This window comes from Falco punctatus (assembly GCF_963210335.1).
Source record: "Falco punctatus genome assembly, chromosome: 11".
NCBI classification, from domain to species: Eukaryota; Metazoa; Chordata; class Aves; order Falconiformes; family Falconidae; genus Falco; species Falco punctatus.
This window is the reverse complement of record NC_137591.1, coordinates 7,377,097-7,402,684: the sequence shown is the minus strand read 5'-3', so window position 1 is coordinate 7,402,684 and position 25,588 is coordinate 7,377,097. Positions and strand designations below refer to the sequence as shown.

At 37.5% G+C, this 25,588-nt stretch overlaps 1 protein-coding gene across 2 annotated transcripts in view; it reads right to left on the bottom strand.

The window, feature by feature from the left end:
* The window catches only part of TUT4 (terminal uridylyl transferase 4), a 49,912-nt gene that overhangs the window by 7,741 nt on the left and 16,583 nt on the right, over nt 1-25,588 (bottom strand). For both annotated transcript variants that reach the window (XM_080406240.1, XM_080406241.1), the window contains exons 5-26: nt 25,127-25,304; nt 22,489-22,577; nt 21,286-21,337; nt 20,429-20,498; nt 19,325-19,451; nt 18,211-18,330; nt 17,626-17,844; nt 17,318-17,492; nt 14,595-15,337; nt 13,910-14,060; nt 13,255-13,341; nt 8,904-9,007; nt 8,465-8,522; nt 8,267-8,370; nt 7,501-7,590; nt 5,474-5,587; nt 4,288-4,365; nt 3,714-3,891; nt 3,306-3,353; nt 3,126-3,208; nt 2,459-2,574; nt 625-785 (exon numbers count right to left, since the gene is read on the bottom strand). In XM_080406240.1, the coding sequence (XP_080262366.1) occupies nt 625-785; nt 2,459-2,574; nt 3,126-3,208; nt 3,306-3,353; nt 3,714-3,891; nt 4,288-4,365; nt 5,474-5,587; nt 7,501-7,590; nt 8,267-8,370; nt 8,465-8,522; nt 8,904-9,007; nt 13,255-13,341; nt 13,910-14,060; nt 14,595-15,337; nt 17,318-17,492; nt 17,626-17,844; nt 18,211-18,330; nt 19,325-19,451; nt 20,429-20,498; nt 21,286-21,337; nt 22,489-22,577; nt 25,127-25,304 (3,145 nt within the window). The remainder of the gene's footprint in view (nt 1-624; nt 786-2,458; nt 2,575-3,125; nt 3,209-3,305; nt 3,354-3,713; nt 3,892-4,287; nt 4,366-5,473; nt 5,588-7,500; nt 7,591-8,266; nt 8,371-8,464; nt 8,523-8,903; nt 9,008-13,254; nt 13,342-13,909; nt 14,061-14,594; nt 15,338-17,317; nt 17,493-17,625; nt 17,845-18,210; nt 18,331-19,324; nt 19,452-20,428; nt 20,499-21,285; nt 21,338-22,488; nt 22,578-25,126; nt 25,305-25,588) is intronic.

The window sequence follows — 25,588 nt, the reverse complement described above, 5'->3', positions numbered from 1 at the left end:
ATTGCATGGAATGTGTAAGCATTGGGATTTTAAATAGCAATAGTAACAGCAGAAACTTTTAGGCAAAGGAAGCCGGAGACAGGGCAGGAGAGTGAGCAAGGGCTATGAGAATACAGAAAAGCATCAAGGTTCTCTCTTGAGTTCATTTATGATTGCTTTCTCTACTTGTTTTACTAACAGTAATTTGAAAGCTAGATCTAGCTTCCTAATGCATCTGTATCCTTTTGGAACTATTACTTTAATACCCCTGATTTTTGGTGAAATTACATTTACGTACCTCTCACAGATGATGGAGGGTTAGCTAACATTTGAGAAACATTTGGAAAAGGAAATGCATTAAATTACTATTATTACTACTCCTAAATGAAACCATTGTGAGTGGAAGACAAATAATGCAATACCCTGAAGTACACTATACTTACTCCTGAGTACATTTTTACCACCCATGCAAAGACCATACTTCAGGAGGCATTACTCCCCTTGAAGAAAAGCAACATTTAGACTAAAAGCTGTATTTGCAATGACTAAAATTACCAGTTGCAGTAATTTTTTAAGGTAATTACCAGGTCTGTATAGGGATCTCAGAACTTTCACATTATATTAACACCACATAAACTAACTTACCTGGCACGCTATTATTTCTCTGACGGGTTTGTTTGAATTCAGGACAATCTCTTCTAACATGACCCACATCCCCACAGATGAAACACCTTTTCTCTCTTGTTTCTCTATCATCTTCTTTCACTTCTTTTTCATCATCTTTCTCATTCTCCTTTTTCTTCAATCTGAATAATAGTTTTTGTTAGCAATATCACAAAACCACATAAAATATAAACTCTGTAGAGTTGTTATACTGGTATGTTCAAAGGAAATGGTTACATAAGCAACACCTGTACCAGAATACAAATATCTGAGCAATCCCAGAAAAACACTTCCAGAATCTGGGCCAGTTAACAACCTGTTGGCATAAACTTACTTAATGAACTTAAAAGCTCCCCAGAATTATCCAGAAGCTATCTGACTGTATTGCACAGAACTACACCTACAGTTAAGTAGGGTTAGGAAACTGCCAGTTAGTTTGGAGGTAGTTCTATGCAACAATCCCACTGAGTCAGAATATACACAAAATACATTAGCTGTATCTTGTAGATATAACCTCCCCCTGACTGCAGATGTCATATTTCTCTATATTAGCATCCTGAGCCTAGGCCAGATGTGAAAGAGAACACTGGGGCTCTTCCAAACACTCAGCACTAGGTACAACAAGGAGGAGAAGAACTAGTGATCAGGAACCATCACAAGAAGCAAAGGTCTTTTTCCTCATGATATCTGTAGGATTGTTGAGTATTAATACTATTGTGTGAGTTGCATATACAATTTAACAGAGATTCTCCCTGGCTGTAGTAGGAGTTTGTGTGAAGAGCAGATCACAACTTCTTTTCCTGAGGTGTATGTAGGGAAAGAGGTGATGGAATTCAGTGTGCTAGTGCTTGTGCACAGTAGTTAAAGGAGTGGCTGAAAGAAACTGTCAACCTGTGACCTTAGGGTTCCAGTCCCGTTTCATGTATCTTGAACTCTGCTGACTGAACAAACGGCTGTAAACAAGGACTTCGTAGCAGGAAGAAACCAATAATCTTTTGAAGAATTAAGGTGCACACAAACTGACCATAAGAAGTAAATGAAAAAGCCCAGACTTTAATCTGCATTCTAAGGGCTTCAACAGGTTTTAGGAGGAGCTAGACAACCTACACTGAATGGGTCATTAAAAATCCAAAGATGTAAAAAAGCAAGGAGTGCACATTCTCTGTCAATTCCTGCTGAACTCTCTTTGGAGACACTGATCTGCATGTACTAGGGACTCCTTCTGCAGGAGCACTGGATGCAAAACTTGTAAGTGCACTTAACGTACAAGTGCAAGATCACTAAGTGACTGACACTAGTATGATGTTACAGAAATGCACCTTAACTACGTAATTTTAACTACTCCTAGATTTTAATAAATTAACTTTTACCTGCCTTGCAGAGGTATGTTATCAGATCTATAGTACAGCTCAAATTCAGCACTGTTTTCCAAACATGATCACTATGCGAAATATATTTTCACACATTACAAATTGTGAAGCCAGATAATATAGTCTCCAATCTGAATGTTTACACTACAAAGAAATAATTTAGTAATCTAAATTTTAAGGTAAGCTGTAACTACAGATAGATCATAAAGCTAACATATTATAGACGTTGACTTTACTCTGTGTGTGCTTGCATAAACATTCTAAGATTTAAAGAGATGATCATAAATAGTCCTAAGCAAAAACAGGATGGGAAGTTGAGGATCAGATATGAGGCTTTGATTTTTGTCTGCAATTTAGTGTATTCTTCTTTTCCATTAAAATTTCAAATATCAAATCTCTCTTGATTTCATCTCAGAGATTTTACATTAGCTTTGTATATCACTTACCTCCTCCTCTTTGGACAGTCTTTCATGTAGTGACCAATTTTTCCACAGACACGACAACATCTGTCATTGGGTGCCAATTCCCCATCGGTCAGCACTTTTGAGTCAAAAAAGTATTCCTATCAAAACACATCAGACAGATATATTACATAAACCATTCACTTACAAGACTGAGAAATGAAAGCAAAACGGACAGCTTTCATCTCCTATTTTTCCCTAAATTTTACTACTTCATTATACCTAGTCCTTTTCCTCCCCTAGATAATGGCAGCTTTTTCAGAGATGCGAATCAGTTTGGGCTTAAGACCCCTTTAGACTTAGGGCCAGAGGCTAAGTTTGTAGAACAGCTATCCAGACTCCAGCCTGCTACCTACCTTCTCCTTCCCCAAAGGCTTCTTCAGACAGCAATTTTTTGAATATGATCTATTTTAGTATCTGAGTCACTGCTTGTATCCTTTCTGAAGCAGTCTATGTCCCTTCCCAAATGACATGATTATATCACCCATTTTATGCAGGCGATCTGTAATTACATATATTGTGCATACCAAATTGATAAATATATGGTATTTTATATATATATACACACATACACATACATGAGACTTGCTTTGGATGCACCCGTTCAGCGGATGAAAAGTAAAAAGCATAGTAAAAAACTATGAAAACTTACAGCTTCTCTTCCAACAGTTGGGTAGAATGGGGTACCAAATAATTTTCTCCCATTGATAAATGCCTTCATTATGAAATTGGTCACTATTGAAGAAAGAAAAAGTTATTGGAGAAAAAACCAGTAAAGGCACAACACTAGGAATTACTGAACATTAATCATTAGTAGACATTAATAGCTTACTTTTCCTAGAGACTCCAGCACCGAGATTATGATTCAAGTCAAAAGGATCTGTATAAAGAAGGGAGAAAAACCAATCAAGAGCTGGAAAAAATGTGTTGCAACAAAAAAAATATTTCAACACAGAGAATTCCATTTTAAATGCACTCACAAAGCAGGTGAGAGCAAAGCAATGCTCAGTATTTTAAAAATATGAGACTAACCATAATAAAGTAAAAGCAATTTATTGACGTATACTAAAAGTTCCAAGTCTAATCTCATTTTGTAAGCTGTAGGACTTGCAAACAATGCTTTTTTTAAACATTGATGGTAGTTTCCTCACATAAAGGTACTGTGCAATAAGAAGAGATCCTCAAACAACAGCATTCATCACTCCCTCCTTAACAGAATAAAAATTAAGCAGACAAGTACCTTCAATGGCAATACATTTGGATGTCCACTGTTTCTCAAATGTAGTTAACAGCTTCTTCTGCCGAATGCTGATCACATATTCCTTGAAATCAAATTCTTCAGTGTAGAATCGCAGCAACCCTAGCCAGAGTTCTCCGAGTGATTCAGTGTTCTTTCCAAGAGAAGGCAGACGCTTCTTCTGCATGCCATAGAAGACACAATTTCTTCAGCTACAGTTACTGAAGCATTCCTCCTCTTCCTGAACTACCTCTCTAACTATGAGTTTGTCTACCATGAACAGTTTTCACTTGGTTAAAGTAAGATTAAACCACCACAGTTAACACTACCCTCAAATCCTAGACTGTTATCAAGAGTAAAAGTATTTTTCGTTATTTATGTTATTTAGAAATTATTTTAAATGTACCAAGAAAAAGCAGACACTGATTTCAGCAAAACACGACTCATTTGGGAAGTTATAACCATACGGATATGGAAGTTTAACTACTGTTCTGTATGTTGCACTGCTAGCACTGTATTACTTTCCCATAAGAACAAGCTTTAAGTTTTAATGACTCTTCTGGAATAAGAATATTACCAGTTCTTCCATGTCATCAAAGAAAAAAGCATTCCATCCATCCACCATTCTTTGTGGTATCTGTTTTCCATCAAATATCTGCCGACACAGAGAAGGACACAGTTACCACTCTAATTCAAAGTCATCATAAAAAAACTTGCAGTTCTGTTGGTAAGAAATAATACAATAATATAAATCTGTTAATTTTAACAATTACTTCTTATACAGGCAGCCTGTCCCATTGGTAATAAGTTTCAAAGTCTTTTTGTATTATTGCTATACCTCTCTCAAATTACTTGGATATTTTATTTTTACTTGTTCTTTGCAACTAAGAAAACATGACTGAATTACCTCATCAAGATTCCAACTTCCCTTCTGCCCACAAAATCCCTAAGGAGACTTTGTATGACTCCTATTACATTCTGACTTCAGCAAAGCCAAGGGGAAATTCCACTGTTATTTAAATGCACTCTCAGGGTAGCAATAAAATAACAACCCCCAACCACTACTAAAGTATCAGCAACAAAATCTGAATCTCAACTGCAGTGCTTAAGCCAATTTTCTTCTTGCACGCAGACAAGAAGGAAGTCAGGAAGGGGTAATTTCAGAAGTGCTTGGGAGCCCCAGAGTGTATCCAGGAAGAGGGAGGTAGCTGACTAATTATATTCTCCCTACCCATGCAATGGAGAAACAGAATGTTATTTTTTTAATAAAGATTCCTGGCTCATGTAAAGTACCTTTAAAGTTGCACCAAAGCATTAGTTATCTTTTCTTCCCCCTCATCAAATCATAAAATCAACTTTTTCTCTTAAAGCTATGGTGTTAAGCAATAAATAATGCTTCTGACAATAACTGATGGAAGAGCTGGACTCACATCTCAAAGGCATCTGGCATACTCTCATAATTACAACTCCCTTCTCTCCATACCACCTGTCAATTTTCTTTCTATCCTGTTTAGCATATAAGCATCATCATAAGACCAAAATCCCAAAGTAAATGTAACAGCAGAACTTAGGTTCAACAGATTCCTGATTTTGTTGTGATTTTTAAGTTTTACCCACTAAAGCCAAGTAGGAGTTAGGAACCTGCTAATGCAGAAGGTCCTCATATTTCATCCATCCCCCTGATCCTAAAAGCCCAGACTTCTCATATTCAGTTTGAAGAAGCACTGCACCTATTTTCATAGCCTCTTCTTCTGAAAACCTACCTCTTGAAGAACTGGAATAACTGGTGGATTTCTCTGCTGTAGAAAGTACAAAACCATGAGAATATAGGCATACGAAGACAGACTACCACGGGATGCATCACCAATATCGCAGCGCTGAAAAAAAACATTTTAAACAAAACACTTAATTTACATTTTATTATTCAAGACCAACAACTATGTCAAGAGAGTGAGCAGAAATCCCACCAGTAACAGAAAATACATTCATCTCATAACTAAAAATTGTTCTATGAAGCCTGAAAAATAAATGTCCCTAGAGTCAAGTGCCATCTGGCAAATCCACAGCATAATTTGACTAACATAAAAACAGAAAAGCTTCTTACAGCCAAAAAAATTTCTTCTTAAGTTTATGATGTGCCAAATTGAAAAAAACCCAACAAAATCAACCTCCAAAACAGAAACCCCAACAAACCTCCACATCCAATGTCCATGTTTCAATACTGTAAAATCTAATTTTCCTAAACTCATGTTACTAGATCTAATTCTATGACTCCTTATTGTTTCACTTTCCCTTCCTTTTTTTAATAATTAATTAATAGGCAAGGATTTCCATGTTGTACTGGCAACTTAGGCAATAGCTGGCATTTTGTTAGCATACATACACATACCTAATTAAACCATGATCCAGCCTGCACAACACAGCATAAAACAATCAGTTATTTCCTTATTATAGTTGAAAAAATCTTATTACAGTGTAACCTTTCTACAGCACCTGCTTCTAAGCTACCCTTTGCTTCAAGCATGTGTCATAACAAACAACACATTTTTAACCTCCTAGGTCTGGAAAAAACACAGATTCACAAATTACTTTCACATTAGCAGAAGCAGTGACAGCTGTTCCTGGTTTTTTAGCCAATGCAAACAGGGGAGGAAGGATTTTGCTTAAACACAGTGTACCTGCATAGCTATGAAGTCACCTCCATATATACACATTCAAAAGTACATCCCACAATTTGGAAAGTTGGTCTTTACCGTAAGACTTTTAGAATGTATACAACAGTATGCAATACTACAAAAAATATGTTTCATCATTATCTACACAAGGCAGTTTTAATCTGGACATAGAGACATGGCAATATTCTGCACTGCTGTGACCACACCAAAAGAGAATTATTACTAGTCTGTAATGATATGAGTAAGTACATTCCATTTTATTCATCTTGATGCATTTTATTACATTAACACCTCACAGCACGACACACTCTCCATACATAACCCATTTTTTATTTCCTTGTTTCACTAAGCTTTCTTTGGATGTGTTTGGGGAGTGTATTTAATAGTGCAGCTTGAATAAAAAGACACACCATGTATCAAAGGCTGTATAGTCTAGCACTTTGTTAGAATATCATAAGGAGAAAAAAAAAAAAAAAAAAAAAAAAAAAAAAAAAGGGATTTGGCGTTTGGTATTCCCAAACTCCTAAAGTCAAGTGTATGTCCTAGGCGTATCAAGTAGAGACTTAGGCATTCATTCATTCATCAACACGTACCTACTCCTGACTTTCATAGTAAGTAAAACAAGACAAGTAGGCTAGAAGAAAGCTGCAGTAATCTCTGGGCTGGTCATAGCTATGGCAACTTGGAAATTCCATGCATAGCCACAAGCCTTAAAACTTACAGTTACCATTTTTTCCGGTTTTGCTTGTCTGGGGTTTATTTTTGCATCACAGCTGGCTGGAAACTGAAAAAAATGAGTTTCCCTTTCATCAGCTTTCTCTTAAATTGAAATTTTTCAACAGATGGCAGAAGATACCAGGACAAAAGAACTTGATTCTGACACAATCAGATGGAGCATAGTCAGCTTAAGAAAGTGCTCTTCGTATTAACAGCATTCTACTGTCTCCTTTTCAGTTGGTATTAGCAAAAGGTGAACTCAGTGACTGTATGAGAAAACACTGCATTGTATTTCTCATGTATATCTCATCATGTATGAATCATAGAATCATTTAGGTTGGAAAAAACCTTTAAGATCATCAAGTTCAACCATTTTAAGTACCTTCTTTTTATATTACCTTTGCAAAAACTTTCATTGTGTAGCCCAGATATTGCACTCTAGGATCAATAGCTGCATATGTAGCCAGCATTCTGGTGTTATGCTGTGCCTGGGAAAAGGGAGAGGAAGAAAAAAAAGGAAAATCAAACAGGTGTTTCATGGTAATTTCTGGTTAATTACAATATAGTCTGCAATTCAAGCACATGAGATGCATAATACATTTGGAGGGCAAAAAATCACAACAATATCCTGTAAAATTCATCCAATGTTTCCTGCACAAGCATAACTGAAAGGTGTAATCAGGACAGTATTAATGCAGTAACAATAGTAAGAACCTTGGAAAACACCAACAAAAAAGCAAGTCCGTAAGATGACACACACTGGAACACATTCTACAAATTGCATCTTCTTCACAGGTGAATGTGAGCCCATTACTTAAGAAACAACACAATTTCATTGTGCTAGATGTAAGCTGGGATGAGATGTATTATTCATGACGGCAGAAAGGCCATGGCGAATCTGGCACAAACAGCTTTTCAGAAGCATTCACAAAACTGCTTTGTGTGCCACGATGCTGCTCTGCCATCAGGTTATACAGTTACTTGGGTTGGGCTGAGGGTGCGAGCCACTGAATTTAAATAATGTAGGGGGGGGAAAATCCCCAAGCACATAAAAGCATTTTAATTCTGGTTTCAAAATTACTCCCTCAAATGATTATTTGGATGAGTTACAATCAATCAAAAAGCTTTCTTTAAACACAAAACCAAACACAAACAGATGCTCACCAGCGTATTGTATAAACTGATATCTCCTTCTAAGCCACTTCGTCTGTGTTCAAATTTTACTATAGGCACTTTGGCTGTTGTTATAGGCAAGATGTTTCTCAAACCTGGGGAAGCAACACTTTAGTACATAAAACATTTCCATTAACTACATATATAGTAAATGTAAATACAAAACAAATAATACTTTAAAACACCTACCTGGATGCTTCTTAAGAACTTTTGCCAAACCTTCTATTATTTCTTTACAGTTTAGTTTCTAGGAAAAACAAATATCACAGCTTCAGATGTTAAAACATGATCCTATCCCAACAAGCACATTTACTATCAAACATTTATTTCATAGAGGAAAACCCTATGTACAAAAAGAAGTAAGCAATAAGCCAGCACACGAATTTAGGTAAACTGGTGACTCCTATTCTCTATCTGGACATCTACAGTACACTAAATGTGTGTCTATAGAGCATTAAAAGTAAAACATAGGCTACATCTTGCTTCAATTGTACAGGGTGCAACAAGCCAACATGCTACTAGCAAAATCCTGCCTTTTCTGTGTACAGAAATCTTAACTGAATTTAAAAAAAACTTAAAGAACTCTTGAATTTAAAATAGTAAATTTTATCAATTTTAAAACTCTTACCTCTGCATTTTCATGACCTTCCAATGTCATGCAGATATCTAGATCACTGTCCCGAAATCCAAATCCATTCTTTGAAGAGCCAAACAAGCAAAGCCTGGCTTTGTCTGATCAAAAGAGTAGATAAAAAAAAAAAGATAAATTCTTTTACAGTTGAATGATTAAGTGCTTACTATGGAATACTGCTTAACTGAGATGTGCAGATGCCCATAAAAAATGAGCTTTAAGACAGAGCTTACAACATCTAAGACCTCACCTTTGATAAGAGAGGAACCTTAATACTTTAAAAATTATTTGTAGAAAATAAGACAGGATAAAGCCCATACAATTTTTATGAGCGAGGTATGTTACAGAGTTACTATAACCATTAAATGGCATCTCTAAACGTGGCACAATATTTTGTGGTATGCAACTGCACTTTCCTGTTTTAATTAAATCTAAATTAGCACAGCTGAAGTACTTCGATGCCAATGCCCAAAGCATGGCCAACAAACAGGAGGAGCTGGAAGCCATCATGCAGCGGGAAGATCATGACGTCATCACCACCACAGAAACACCGTGGGATAACTCACATGACTGGAGTACTGCAACGGCTACAAACACTGCAGAAGGGACAGGCAAGGAAGGAGACAGTGGGGTAGTAGCTCTGTATGTCAGGGAGTGCTTCGACTGCCTAGACCTGAATGACGGCGACAGTAGTGTTGAGTGTTTATGGGTAAGAATCAGTGGGAGGGCCAACACGGCAGATATCCTGGTGGGAGTCTGTTACAAACCACCCAACCAGGATGAAGAGACAGATGAAATGTTCTACAAGCAACTGGGAAGAGTCTCAAGATTGCTAGCCCTTGTTCTCATGGGGGACTTCAACCTAGCAGATGTCTGCTGGAAATACTACACAGAGCATAGGAAACAGTCTAGGAGGTTCCTGGAGTGTGTGGAAGAGAATTTCCTTACACAGCTGGTCAGTAAGCCAACCAGGGCAGATGCCCGATGGACCTGCTGTTTACAAACAGGGAAGGACTGGTGGGTGATGTGGTGGTCGGAGGACATCTTGGGCATTGCGATCATGAGATGACAGCTTTCGATTCTCAGAGAAATAAGGAGGGGGTCAGCAGAACCACTGCCTTGGACTCCTTGAGGGCCAACTTTGGCCTGTTTAAAAGCTTGGCTGACAGAGTCCTGTGGAAGATAGTTCTGAAGGGCTAAGCGGTCCAGGCAGGCTGAAAGGCTACTTTCTTGAAATAGCCTTAAAGGCACAGAAGCAGGCTGTCCCCATGCACCAGAAGACAAGCCAGCAGGGGAGAAGACCAGCCTGGCTGAAGAGAGAGCTTTGGCTGGAGCTCAGGGAAAAAAGGAGAGTTTACGACCTCTGGAAGAAGAGGGAAGCAACTCTGGAGGACTTTAAGGGTGATGTGAGGTTATGCAGGGCGAAGGTTAGAGAGGCAAAAGCCCAGCTAGAATGCAGGCTGGCCGCTGCTGTAAAAGATAACAAAAATATTTTTAAAAATATATTAGAAACAGAAGGAGAGCCAAGGATAATCTTCATCCTTTATCAGATGTGGCGGGGATGATGAAAAGGCTGAGGTACTTAATGCCACCTTTGCCTCAGTCTTTAATAGCAAGACCAGTTACCCTCAGGGTACTCAGCCCCCTGAGCTGGAGGACAGGATGAGGAGCAGAATGAAGTCCCCACAGTCCAGGAAGAAATGGTTAGTGACCTGCTGCTCCACCCAGATGTGCACAAGTCTATGGGGCTGGATGGGATCCAATCGAGGGAGCTGGCAGAGTTGCTCATCAAGCCACTTTCCATCATTAATCAACAGTCCAGGAAAACTGGAGAGGTCCCAGAAGACTGGAGGTAAGCCCATGTGACACCCCTCTACAAGAAAGGCAGGAAGGAGAATCCGGGGAACTACAGGCCTGTCAGCCTGACCTCGGTGCTGGGGAAGGTTGTGGAGCAGACCACCTGAGTGCCATCAGGTGGCACATGCAGGACAATCAGGGCATCAGGCCCAGCCTGCATGGGTTTATGAAAGGCGGGTCCTGCTTGGCCAACGTGATATCCTTCTATGACAAGGTGACCCACCTAGAGGATGAGGGAAAGGCTGTGGATGTTGTCTGCCTGGACCTCAGTAAAGCTTTTGACACTGCCTCCCACAGCATTCTCCTGGAGAAACTGGCTGCTCATGGCTTGGGATGGGTGTATGCTATGCTGGGTTAAAAGCTGGCCAGACGGCCGAGCCCTAAGAGTGGTAGTAGGTGGAGTTACATCCAGCTGCTGGCCTGTGATAAGTGGTGTTCCCCAGGGCTCAATATCAGAGACAGTTCTGTTTAGTATCTTTACAGACGATTGGGACAAGGGGATCAAATGTCCCCTCAGTCAGTTTGCAGACAACACCCAGCTGGGGGGGAGTGTTGATCCACTTGAGGGCAGGAAGGCTCTGCAGAGGATCGATGGGCCAAGGCCAGCTGTATGAGGTTCAAGAAGTGCTGGGTCCTGCACTGGGGTCACACCAGCCCCACACAGTGCTACAGGCTTGGGGCAGAGCAGCTGGGAAACTGCCTGGTGGGAAAGGGCCTAGGGGTGCCGATCAACAGCTGGCTGAACATGAGCCAGCAGTGTGCCCAGGTGGCCAAGAAGGCCAATGGCATCCTGGCTTGTATCCAAAACATGTTGTGTGGCCAGCAGGAGCAGGGCAGTGACCATCCCCCTGTACCCAGCACTGGTGAGGCTGCACCTTGAATACTGTGTTTGATTTTGGGCCCCTCACTTACAAGAGGGACACTGAGGTGCAGGAGCGTGTCCAGAGAAGGGCAACAGCTGGTGAAGGGTCTAGAGAAAAAGTCTTACAAGGAGCAGCTGAGGGAACTGGAGGTGTTTAGTCTGGAGAAAAGGAGGCTTGGAGGGACCTTATTGCTCTCTACAGCTCCCTGACAGGAGGCTGTAGGCAGGTGGGGGTCGGTCTCTTCTCCCAGATAACTAGTGACAGGGCAAGAGGAAATGGCCTCAAGACACGCCAGGGGAAGTTTAGACTGGATATTAGGAAAAACTTCTTCACAGAAAGGGTGGTCAAGCATTGGAACAGGCTGCCCATGGAAGTGGTGGAGTCACCACCCCCAGAAGTGTTTAAAAAACACATATTCACAGAGCTTAGCAACATGGTTCAGTGTTGGACTTGGCAGTCCTGTTTTAACAGTTGGACTTGATGACCTCAAAGGTCTTTTCCAACCTAAATGATTCTATGATTTTATAAATAATGTGCAAACCCAGTCACCAGTAGCTTTACTCCACAGGTAAGACAGAGCTACTCTTAATGTAGTCTAAGCAATATTTCTTGGTTTCACTCATACTTTATCTAGGTTGCATATTTTTCCAGTGACTAGGTAAATTTGGTCAATCAGTAGGTTTCTGTAACCATAACATACTGTTCAAGAAGATACAAGCAATAAGATTAATATACTTTATGGAACATTCTTTCCCAAATGTTTTGTTTATATTTTTGTTTGAAAGGCAGTAATGGAATCTATTTTCATTCTTGTAAAGCAAAGCAAAATTATATAACTGAGAGGAAGAAACTTTTCCCTAATTGAAAAGAATAGATTTATCTGTTCAACTGAAATCAATGCCACGAAAATGTATGTAACACATATTCACAGATTTTTTCCTAAGCTTTAATAGTCAGAAATCTTCAGTGTTTCAAAGTTCTCTAACAGGTCTAAATGCACAGCTGCTGCCAGTAACTGGAGAGTGCAGCAAGTGCAATTCACAGTTCCTTGATCACAGGCCAGCTACAGCAGAACGGATGGCCTTCTGTGTAAAGCAATGGACTGGAATTCAGGAAACCTGGGTTTGGTACCTGGCTCTAGCACTGTTTTACAACACCAGCAAAAAAATCACTTTGTCTCTCTGTGCCTTGACTTCCATCACTGCAGTAAGGTATTTTTGTCTATTTTATAAAAGGCATGTGAAGATAAACTCATTAAAATTTCTAAGCTACTTAAAAGACTGCTTACTAGGGAACAAAATTACTTGGCCCACAACTAGATAGACTTCCTGGCCAGGGCCTATTAAAACTTTCTTTTTGTCCTGACTGCAATAGTCCTGTATCTGTATTATTACTCTTGCAGCTCTTCCTCCACTCTAAGAAGGAATTTCTAAGGACATTTCCATGGAACAGCACTGAGGGATGTTCACTTTAGAAGTCTGCAAGATAGCTTTAAATACAGAGGGAAAAAGAGATGACACTGCTTTAAGCAAGGAAAATGAGCAATAATGAGACAAATTACATCTTCGTGCTCTGGACAACATGAATGAAGAAAACATTATGAAGAATCACTACCTACTGTTACATACCATTATACTCTTTTCGAATAAATCTTTCCAAACTTGCCAGAATTTGTTCTCTGTTTTGTTGCTCAGATAAAGGAGGAGATAACTCATCTAAAGTAAAAAGTTAAAACACAGTCAGATGTGACAATCAGCTACCTCAAAATATTTTTCAGCTAATTAAAAGTATTGGATACCTTTTTCCTTATTTTGTTACATTTACTTCCCTTGAATATGTGTTTTTCCGTTTTATGATACCATTAGAGTTGTTAGGATTTTATTTCAGATGTCTGATTTTTCTGCAATTCAAACACACATTGGCTTAGTGGGCAGCTGGCATCCAGCCAAGGTTAACCACAGCACCCAAAAGGAGCCACAGAATTTGACATAGACAAAACCTAGTTTTGCCCAGAGACTAATTTCTGAGAACATTACTAAATTTTACAAGCCCAGTGAAAAATCCTGCATAGCATTAGTTTCTCAAATCTGTTATAAGAATTTGATATCACAATCGTGGTTTATATGAAAATAAGAACACTGATCAATTTATAGCCCAGGGTAACCTGGAAGAGCTTCTTCCCACTGAACTTACTGGAATACGTAATTTAACCCTACAGGTTTTATTTCTTTCCAGATTACAGATCACAGTTTACAGTGGAATATAAACACTTTTCCAACTTACCAAAACATCTTTTACAGACTATATCAAGTATTTCCCGAAATCTGTCAGTCATTGGTGGTAGTGGTTTTAGATCAATTTTCTTGAAATCCTCTGGGCAGTCATTTTTGGAATGTCCATCCCGTTTGCAGATGCTGCATACTATAGTTGGTGGCTTTAGGGGGAAGTGCACAAATGCAATTTTACTTACAAGGTAGTTCAACAGACCTAACATTTCCATGTAAAGCATGCAAGCAAGAACATTTAACATATGAGCAGCAACTGAGCCTCTAAAAAGAACAGAAGAACATGGCTCAATAGGCTGCATTTAGTTCTCACAGTGCATAAAAGCAACTGGAAATTCTACAAGAAAGTAGGAGAGGAAGGAGACAGGGGCAGGGGAAACACAAAAGAACAAAAAACCAAAACCTAGGATTTTTTTTGTTTGGTTGTTTTTTTTTTGTTTTTTGTAGAAATCAGAAAGCTTTGCGTCAGATGGGGACAATAGCCCCTCTGATCCAAATGACTTACAGGTTTGGTGTTTTCCAGTCTTAAGTAACAGGTACTCTAAAAAGGCTGGAGCTACCGTTCTTAACAGAGACTGAAACAATCACTGGGAGAATCCCATCATCCACCCACCCTTAGTTTAGTGATTTAAAAGTAAAAGCCCACTAATATATGACCAGCACTGCTTAAATACACAGCTTACCTTTCCTGAAGTAAAAATAAACTTATCAAACACATAATGCATTTCTTCTGTAGAGAGTCTGCCTTCATCTTTGAGATCATGAGCTTCCACCGTTGCTTTGCAGTTGGGCGAGGTAGCTGGTGTGCCAGTGCACCTACTCTTCTGAGAAGACTCTGTTACCAAACTCTGTCTACTTTCAGCATCAGAAAATTCGTTACTAGAATTTGTGTCATAGGGCTGATGTTCACTACAGTTACAATGGTGGCTTAACTCATCTTCTGTTATACAAACTGAAATTTCTAAATCATCCCTCTCTTTTAGTGATTTTTGCTTTAATTCACAGCATTCATTAGAGACAAGGGATAAAGCTTCTTCTTTGTCTTCATCATAACTAGAGTCCAATGTTGAAAGTAGCAAAGAGTCTATGTTCTTGGAAGTACATCTTTTGGCTACAGCTTCTACCACTTCATTACATTCAAGTTCGTTCTCTGGTACGTTACATCCACTTGCTATATTTTGTTTACCTACACCTTTTTCCCCTTGTGGAAGGCAACAGTTGGCTACAGGCTCTTCAGATCTTGTGGATTTCTTATTATTCATTTTCCCTTTTTCTTTTTTCTTAGTATCCGGCTTGGATTTAATCCTATCTTTACTTTGTGGACATGCAAAATATTTATATGCTGTCCTAAAACGCTCCAGGATGTACTCAAATACCATCTGGCTATTTAGACTTCGTGCAACATTCCTCTTTAGTGCAAAAGGATCTAGGAAAAAAAAAAGAACAATTTAACTAGTAATCTTTAATTTCTACATTTCAGTAAAGCAGCTGAAATACCTAAGTTATGATACAGCAGTTAAAAAGAGATCCTTATAATATAATCCAGAATTGTTTTGGGATATACTTAGAGAATGTAGGGCCCACAAGGTTTTTTTGGACTTCTTCCATACAAAACACAACACGTGTGGCCATGAATGGCTGGCTATCATAAACAACTCTAAATAGTGTTATTTTAAAAGAAAACCACAGGTATATTGTACCATTATATTACTGTCAATTTCTAAGCTAGAAATGAAAATTAACATACAAAAGTAAAATAAACATAGCTCTGCCTGAACTTTTTTCCTTCACTGAAGGAGGATTTGCATTTTCCTCAAGAAATTAATTTCTCTAAGAATAACATTAAGATTATAAGGATTATATGAACCAATCTCACCAGGTTTCATTCTTAGTCCTTCCTAGCGATTTCTAGACCAAACATGTTTTCCAAGTAAAAAGAGCACTTGCATAGTTGCTATAAGTTTGCCTGGGAAGATAGTATCAAACTGAGATTCTGTTACTTCACAATTTCAGTTACAAACTTAACATTAAAAAATCCCACCAAAACCAAAAGCAAAAATGAAAAACGAACATAAAACAAACAAACAAAAACAACACAAAAAGACCAATAATAGCAGGTATCAGAACTAGAGTAAAATCTGCTTTTTAAAATTATTTCCTGTTTCTTCCTCAATAATTTGCCCTTTTGTCTTACAGTTTTCATTTCCCACATACTGAATAAATGTTACTGTAGTTTTAAAACTCTCTAACTAAAAGTGATTGAAGGAAAGAATTGTGAGAGGAAATTAAAGCCACAGCAGTGATCTCAAAATGTACTACTCAACATGTGCCTCACCAATTCATTGCTTGTTTTCTTCCTTTCTACTTCTTGCACCTTACTGACTTGCCCTTCAATATACCTTTCTCTGTATATATACTCGTACTCTGTCTTTATGATTCTCTGGCCTATTTCTCCTTGTCCTCTCCATCACTTCATGTGTGTTCCAGAAAAGCTAGCTCATCAACGTCTCTAGAAAGTGTTCAAAAGTTATCTATGCATTTATAAAAATACCACCTTAAATGGTTTCTTAATCTTCCTCAAATACCCAGTTTCTCTATTCTTAAGGCCAATTCAGACTGCCATGCACCGCTCTGTGACTTTCCTTATGAAGTATTGTTTACTTATTTTTCCGTGTTGAGGAACAGAAATAAAGACGTTTTCCAGTTATAAAGAAGTAATAGACAAAATAATTTCCTTTCTTTCTCTCCCCAACACACATAACGCAGGCTATATGTTCATCATCAAATTCATATGGTCTCACTCCCTGAAGAAAACAATTCCCTTCACAGGATATGCAGGCCCTGAAGGATTGCCTATGACATGACATTCAGTTTCACAGTGTGGAAAAACTACCAACAGGGAAAGGGACAAGGAAGGGTGCTGGGGGCGTGGGTATTACTTTGATGGATTTGCTCCAGTTCACTGATCAGAGGTAACCTCCCTGCTCAGTCTGCATTACGAGTCAGAGGAAACAAATTGATAGCTGGTAAGACTCAAAATACATTCCGGTTTTTGGAAACACAGCTACAGGTGCTGAAAATTCATACTATCAGAATTATTAGAAAGGAATGAATAGTGGTTTCTAGAAAGAATGAAACATATAGAGATAAGAACAGAATGTAAGAAACAATTAAACAAATTTACACTTTGTATTTCAAGGACCAGACTTGCCAAAAGTAGTACTAAACAGAAAATCTGTCTTTAAACAGACTAAATGCTGACAAAATCGAAAAAAATATTTTACTTTCTCCTCCAATTATTGATATTATTTATTTTCTAGACTTCTTGTGACAAATCTGGAAGTATTAGGTAAATAAAGATAATAATGCAGGACAACTACAGAACTAGAAAAGGGTATTATCCTACCTTCAATGGCTATTCGCCTTTTAGGCCAGTTTTTATTCTCTCTGGTTAAGAGTTCTTGTACCCGTATGCTGATGACATATTCCTCCAAAGCAAATTCCAGTGTGTAAAACTTCAACAGTTCTAACCACAGTTGCCCCAGTGAAACTTGGTGAGGAGTTTTGAATGCTAAGAGAGACTGAAAGACATGAACAAGAATGCAGTAAGAAATTAAAAGTTCCGTATTTTTTTTCCCCTGGTTCCACGTTTGGAGATTAAAACAGGGATAAGAGATAGAATATGGTTTTAAGTGAAATAAAACCATGACTTACATTGCCATGTTTCTCCTTCGCATTACTTTGGTTGTCCACTTCTGAGCTTGTTACCTTCTTGCCACCACCTTTTTGTTGTTCAACTTTAGTTTTACTTTCTGCTCCAGCTGAGTTTTTTGCTGCACCATTTGTTGGTGGTTTGTACTCCCACCGTACAAACTCCTCTTCTATACCTTTCAGCTGGTGGTCATCTGGCCTGTTTGAATCAAAGCCTTCAATCTAACAAGAATTAAAAGTATCTCTGAAACATGACTGTATATAATTAGACAACCAAAAGTTTTCAACAAAAGGTAACACTGACAATTGTGCTATTTATCCTTCCCAAGAATAAATGATGTCAGAGAAATAAATTCAGAAAATTAAAAGAAGAAAATGTTTGCCTCTTGTCCAAAATACAGCATGACACAATTGCACAGGCTATAGCAGCTGCCTTTTCATCAGGAATCAACTGTGTGAGGGTTAAGTCCCAGTGTTTTATTTACAAATTTCTTAGGCACTTAAAGTTGCACATTTTATGACCTTGTAGAACACAAAAATAATGTCAGCAATGTAACAGTAAGGTTACTATATCACCAAGTCACTTACCCAGTTGCCCAAATAGGATGGCAAAATCCGTGGTTTCCTTTGTTGAAGAAAAAATATCACCATTAAGGCAAAGGAATATGAGGGAATCCCACCTTCAGCCTGACAGTCAATGTGACAGAGCTGTAAGAGAATAAATCATTAATTTTCTGACGTAACAGAAGCACTTTAATTTAAAATGTATTATAAAAGGACAAGTATTAAAGAAATGTGAAATACATGCTAGACTGAAACAAAAAATCCTTTATCTCAGAAACTGCAGATGTCATGCCCATCCACATACAGAAAAATGCAAATTACTGTAATTTGTACAGTGCCCTAAATTATACTATTATATGTTATTCTCTTCGCTTTCATGAGATTTTGTGATTGTGAGACACATTTATGTTCCTATCTAGAATTTCAGTCAACTATCATGTATTTGTTACTATGTAATAGTTCATGTATGGAGATGGGGATTCTATGCATCTGGTTGTAATCTGACACTCATCTCTTCTATGGAAACGCGAGATACGTGATGCACATATCTTTGAGCAGTTCTTTGTAGTTTCTACTGCTCCTACTTAAATGTTGTACAACAGGATTTTTTGTAAAAACACCTTGCTAAATCAAGTAGCAATAACAACAACCATGCAATAAAGCCAGGACATTTTAAGTCAAGTATGGCCTGGCAGAAATTTCAGGACTGAATTACAAGACAGTTAAACACTGGCTGTGAACATTATAACTTGGTTCCCGTGATCACTGTTGACATCCATATGAAGTACAGCAGGGTATGACAACAGACCCTTTTTAGTGCAAGTTAACTTTTTTCAATGTAACCTCAGCAACAGGAAGTTTGCAAGACCCAACTGCTGTGAGGCTGGTTTTCAAGGATCAGTTAACTAGTTTTAAGTAACTAGTGTAATAACTTGCTAACAGAATAGTGGAAGCTTCATACATATTTACAGTTTCACATCAAAATCTTCGGTCTCATTCTGGCCTGTTAAGGTAAGAGGTGAATTATGACATGAAGTTCTTTTCTACAAACACGTTCATGGTATATTATACATTACATTGTATGTAGTGCTTAAAAAGAGGAAATAAACATAATTATCCTTAATATTTATAAACTTACTCTAGCCCAGTAGCGGAAAGCCAAAACCAAGGGAATAAGGACAGGCTCCAGTTTACCAAGTGCAGCCAGCAGGTCAGTTGTAAGGCAAGCCACATCGTTTCTAGCACTTACTTTACATGTCAAACCACTGTAATTACAAATGTAAAACAGATAAAAAGAGTTATCACCTTGTGTATACAGATGATGCTTGGGGTGGGCGGAAGGTGGGTCATCATATCCACCATACTAAAAACATGCATCAGTGTCTCCCTATGTAAGAACCTGAACTTTTAAAACAAAAGCTACAGAATATAATCACATTTTCTTTACTCTTAACTCATCAGTTGGATCTATAACTTACAGAAGTTCAATTCAGCTAAAAATACAAAACAGCATTATGAATTTGCTCTAAGTTCTATCATTACTTAATTGTGCAATCTTACACAACTCAAACTCCATATATCTTCCACATACCAATTAAATAAACAAACACTTCAGGCCTCCTGCATATTAAGACTTGGTAAGTCTACAAAACGGCTTCCCTAAAAACTTCTGTTTTGCTTCTCAAATAATTATATCTATTGTCTTAGTACTTACTAGGCATTTGAATAATCTACAAACACAGGAAAAGATACACCCACCCTTGTCACATTTACTATTCTGGAGTTTCAAGCACATACTTCTAGCCAGTCAAAGCAACCTGGCCATCATACAGCAATCATGTTCCATTTTGGAGGTTGCTACTTCTTAGGAATGCACTGAAACTGTCAGGTGATCTGTCCTTTCTGGCAATGTGTATTATATAAAATGTTTTTAAAGTCTTGGATTAAACTGCTCGCAGAAATTTTAAGTATCAACTGAAACCCATCCCACTCTGCCCCTACTTAACTTAAAGTAGAACTGGTATTTTCAGACTCCTACAACTAACAAGCTCTATGAAGTACAAAACCAAAGCTAAGCTTTTTTCCTAGATGGTATTTTTCTGTATGAGCAATTCCATTTTTACATGGATGTTAGCTAAATGTTACAGTAATGCTTCTTGTCAGGAGTGCAGGCAAGCAGCTGTTATGAACAAGCACAGCAGAAATAGGTATCTCATTAAAAATCCTTTTCAGTGACATGTACCTTTTAACATCTTTGCAGAAGACAACAGGAACTTTTGCATGGAAATCTGACTCCACATCTGAGTAGACAGCTAAGCAAGGAGAAAAAAAACCATGCTGTACAAAAGTCTTTTACAGTTTTCCCAACTGTGTCTTTAAAGCTATTACATTTATACCACACTTTTAAGAACAACTCAAATTAAGTGCTGCATAGTATGCATACAGTATGCGTATTTTCTGGTTACTTTTGATGGTCACCTCAAGTATCACACAGCCATAAAGAAGAAAAAAAAGAAAAGCCTCCGTCAGGAAACTGAGCTGGTATCTCTTCTAGAACCTTTCTGTCTTTACAACATTTGAAAGACACAAGGTTGAATCTCTGACAAACCATTGGGATAGTTTGAAAACCCCTTATGGAGCTGACCTATCAAAATTTCCCGAAGGATCAAAAATGCTATGCTACTTGTGTCACTTGGTTCAAGATGTACAGGTCACAAGGTTAGGTAACTTCCTGACAGAATAAGGAGGCAACAAGTTTCACAAGTTTTCTAATAGTTCTCACTGACACTCAAATGGACATGGAAACTGGCTTTCACATTTACTGCTTATAATTTCTCCTTCAAAGTTAAATATTTTTTGATCTGGCATCCAACACTATTACCATAAATTCTGGCAATCTGAACTAGACTGCCTGGGCTGCCACTCTCCTGCTGCAGGTTCTCATCTCTCACACAAGCACTGGTATTCATTAAAACAGCTCAGATACTCCGGTTGAAAACTAATCCATTTTTGTAAGTTTACAGACAAATTAAGTGTAAATACAACTGAAAAGCAGTTGGAATGTTAATTAAACAGAAATGAGATGCAACTGAAACTCACCACTGTTCTTCAAGATTTCAAGTACCTGTATCAGAACATCTGGTTGACTCATCTAAAATGAAAAAAATAGGTTAGTCGGAATAATGTAACCTCTATTTTATTTTGTTTAAAACTACTTAGACTGCACAACTAGTAACACTATGTTCTTTCACAAAATGAAATAATTTGTCAGTATTAATGAAAAAGTTAACAGTATCTGTCTGCACCATGAAAACAGGTAAACGCATTAGCCAGCTTTCTTTAAGCCTACAGCCTTTTTAGTTAATACTTCTGTTCTAGTTCCATATTAACAGACTCCATAAAGTTAAAACAAAATACTTGCCACATATTCAACAATTTCAACGTCAACATATGCCACTAGAAATGCACAACAGTAAGAATTTAACATCAGTACCTTCCTAAGGGTTTTAAAAGGTTATAATTTCTAAATGTGTTTTCTTTCCTCCCCAGAAACCAACTTCAGTGTTTCAAAGATAAGATGTTAATAGTTCAAAGAAAAACGAAAAATTAGCAACCCTTTGAGCCTTTGTGAAAAAGTGACAATTGTTTTAAAAAGGGCTCTGTTCTGCTTTCTAACTGCCATATCATTTCAAAGTGCTATGTGTAAGCATCTGCCTGAAACACGTATCTTGAATTCCACCATAACACATACAGTCAAAAAAAAGAGCAAGTTCAGCAGTTGTGCCTGTAACAATGTGTGGCTAATATCACACACTAAATGTGAACCAACAACTTCAATGTTTAAAAGCAAGTTACACTGCTCTGCAGGAATTTTGCACCCCAGTAAACTGTGAACTGGGATGTGACATTTACTTGCAAGTAACTGAAACACAAAAAGGAAGATTGTCACTTTTAGCCCCACCTTTAAAAGGGTGGGTTGGGGGTGGGAGGGGGAATGAAGACCTACAAGTTTTACAGTCTGAATCACTAGCACATAAAAGCACACTTATCCAGAGTCAATTATCTTCATATTGCTTCAATGCTTACTCAGAAAATTTTTCAAAAAGGTTACCATGTTTGTCCAAAAAAACAGAACTGAAATTATCTACCAAGCAATAAAAACTATCCACTTGATTCAAAGCACATCTGACACCAAATCAAAGATTATATGCTTTGTGTTATTCTAACACCATAGGCCCAACAGAAGATGAAGGCAATGGCCTTGATTTAATAAACAGTTAATAAAAAATAATATCTACACACCTTAGGGGGGAATTTGATATCAATATTAACATCACTGGTCTTAAAAGCGAATCTAGTTAAACAGGAACCATACATCCTCAGTGAACAGTCTGGAAGAGAAAGAACAATTATTTACAAGCTAGTAAATAAATTATTCTTTAATGGACGATGCACACCTTGCTTTAGATACCGCACCTCCCAAATGGTACTCCAAAATTAATTAATATTGAACCACTTTCTCACTCCCGTGAAGGCTAGTCATTTCCATAACACAGCAGCACAGAAGACATATAATTCAAATAGTGTAATTACCAAATATCCAAAACTTTTCAAGCTGTTTTAAAATATTTCTGCAATGCAGCTTTAGTTTTGTTCGTTCTTAATATAAAATGAAATATAAAATAGTAACTGTCACCATCTCAGTGCAGGATTTTATTTAACAGCTTTTGTTAACTACAGCTTATTTCACTTCAGCAGTAAGCCAATTATAAAATTCTTTGTTGGCTCATACACTTTTGTCAAAATTTTTTTTATATGTGCTACAATCTGCTAATTTCAATAGCAAGTTCCAATGCACAATTCATTACGAAACATGCATATAAAACATAACTTCAGTATAATCCAAGACACAAAGTACAGTATCCATGTAGTGGTTTTGTACTTAATATTGTTCCTTACTGCAAAGATGTACAACACATCTAAACTAATCAGAAAGTAACTATTCAGTAATAATATCATGAGAAATGTCATTCCACTCCATAGAGTAATTTATCCCACTTCATGACATAAATTTTTAGATGAAAACTTTTCTGTAATATATATTAGGGCTCTGACATATTTATGTCAGCTGAAAAACAAGACTATGCTCAGTCCCTTCCAAATCCAACACTCAAGTAATAATTTCCTTTGCTTTGTCTTATGCTAATATACCATCAGTGGAAAACTCAACAGTGTGTCAGAAAAGAAGTTTGCACTAGGAGCCACATATGGCAATACTAAAGAGCAAACAGATTAGCAAACCTCCACCCTACAAAGCCCTATTCTGTTCAGCACCTTATGCTGAAGCATACATTTAATGTAGTTCCTAAAACTAAAGCTACTCATCCTGCAGCAAACAAAATCTTTCTTACTACTGTATTCTCATAGACCAAAGAGAAAAAAGAAGTTATGTCTAAAATAAAAGGACCGTTTAGAATATCAACCCAGTTTCAATATTGTTTCATTCAATTAATCAAATTCAAGATTAAGTAAGAAGTTTGAAAACGTAGTTTTTGTCAATGAGATTAGCATCTCCTTCTGTTCAGATTCATTGAAAAACAAACCACTGCATAAAGTCAAAATTACCATGGCTCCAAAAATCAGCTCTCAATCTCCCAGTTTATTAACTATAGGAGATGATGAGAAATCAGTGTAAAGAAGCAAGTATCAAATATTATTGTATTGTTGTATTACTTACATTATTTTATTTTCCAGTATCAGTATAAACTGGATTTGAATGTTTAATGTCCTATTGAAGTAACACACTGTACTTCTGAAGGGGGAGGAGGGGAAAGACTATAATTCATCTTATCTAGACAATTTTTACAAACTCTATTAATGCACTGAACTTTAATTGACCCACTGAAGCAGAGAAAAGGGACTAAGCATTTAACCTACTCAGACTTTTATTTTTTTTAATCAACATAAAGCACTCAAGGAAAAGGCAGATAAGGTATGATATTTATACGCAGTTAAGTAAATGTAGTATTTTGACCTATTTAAGACAGTTCAAGGGACTCTGGGAAGCTATAGTTGATCTCAAAGTACACCTCTCCTCACTTTAGGACCCATTAACCATAAATACACATGAGAAGAAATACCTGTCAAACAACAACCCTTGTTGATTTTAATGACTTGTTTTAATGAACAGTTACTGATTAGTACCTGCAGACATTTTAGATCACAATTAAGCACTGAAAATGTTGTATATTACCCGCAGATATTTCAGATCACAATGAAGTACGGAAAATGTCTCATACGCTTGCCAAAATCACTCATAGCAGAGGTCAAATTTTTTTTCCCCTCAAACTATGCTTAAGAAAAATTGCCTTATGCAACTTTTACCTGCCCTGAAAGATGTTATAAACAACTGAAGGACTATCAGGAAAAAAACACATTTTAAACTCCTCATTTCCCCTTCCTGCTACATTTATATTAGTATGATTAAGTGCACTTGGGGAAAAAAGTAATCTCTACTTTAGCAGCCACAGATATTCAGTAATTCTAGGTAAGGTATAGGTGGAAGGGTTTGTAGGACTAGAGCCTGAAGAAAATGCACAGTGGCTGAGGCTTCAAACACGACCAGGAAGGAAACATTTCATGCCATGGAAATTTCCAATCTTCATCAGAAATCACCACTTTAAAGAGGACCAATAGCTTCAATAAACATACGCCAAAAAGAAGCACAATTATATTTTCCTCTTTTTGGAGGTCTCTTAGGTCCTTTTAAATCAACCACCAGTCTGTACTAAAATGCCTGTATATATTAATATTGTATAATACAAAGATATATTAATCCCAAATGCATTAATTCACCATTATGGAAGGTATCAAAATCTGTGTAAAAATTAAGACAAAGGAAAAATTTTCACCTAAAGAAAATGGAGAATACTGTGAATACCTGGTAAGCGTTGTTGAATAATTTTCTCCATCTCATTTACAATTTCCTGACGAATTCTGAAGTCATCATCTGATATGCCTTGTTCATTTGCTGCCTCGATGAGTGCAAAACTCAGAGCAGCCAACTGCGCAGAAGAGGGGGGTGGGAGTGCACGCAGCTCATTTTCTTCTTGTTTCTCCTGAATAATTGTTGGGTAATAAAAGTTAAAACCGGTATTTTAAAAGAAAAAAAGTTATCTCATACTACTGCATGTTGGCTGTTTGTGTTCTTCTATTGACATGGTGTCTGGACCAAACACTTTCAAAGGTAGGAACCCTGCCTGCCTAACTGGCAAATGTAGTTAGCTTACAGAAATGACAGTAGATGCTCAGTGTTTAAGAGAGTATGTTGTTTCACAGCTGGCAACCAGAGAGAAAATCTGCTGTGTTACATTCCTGAACCAAATTTTCTGACAGTTCTGAA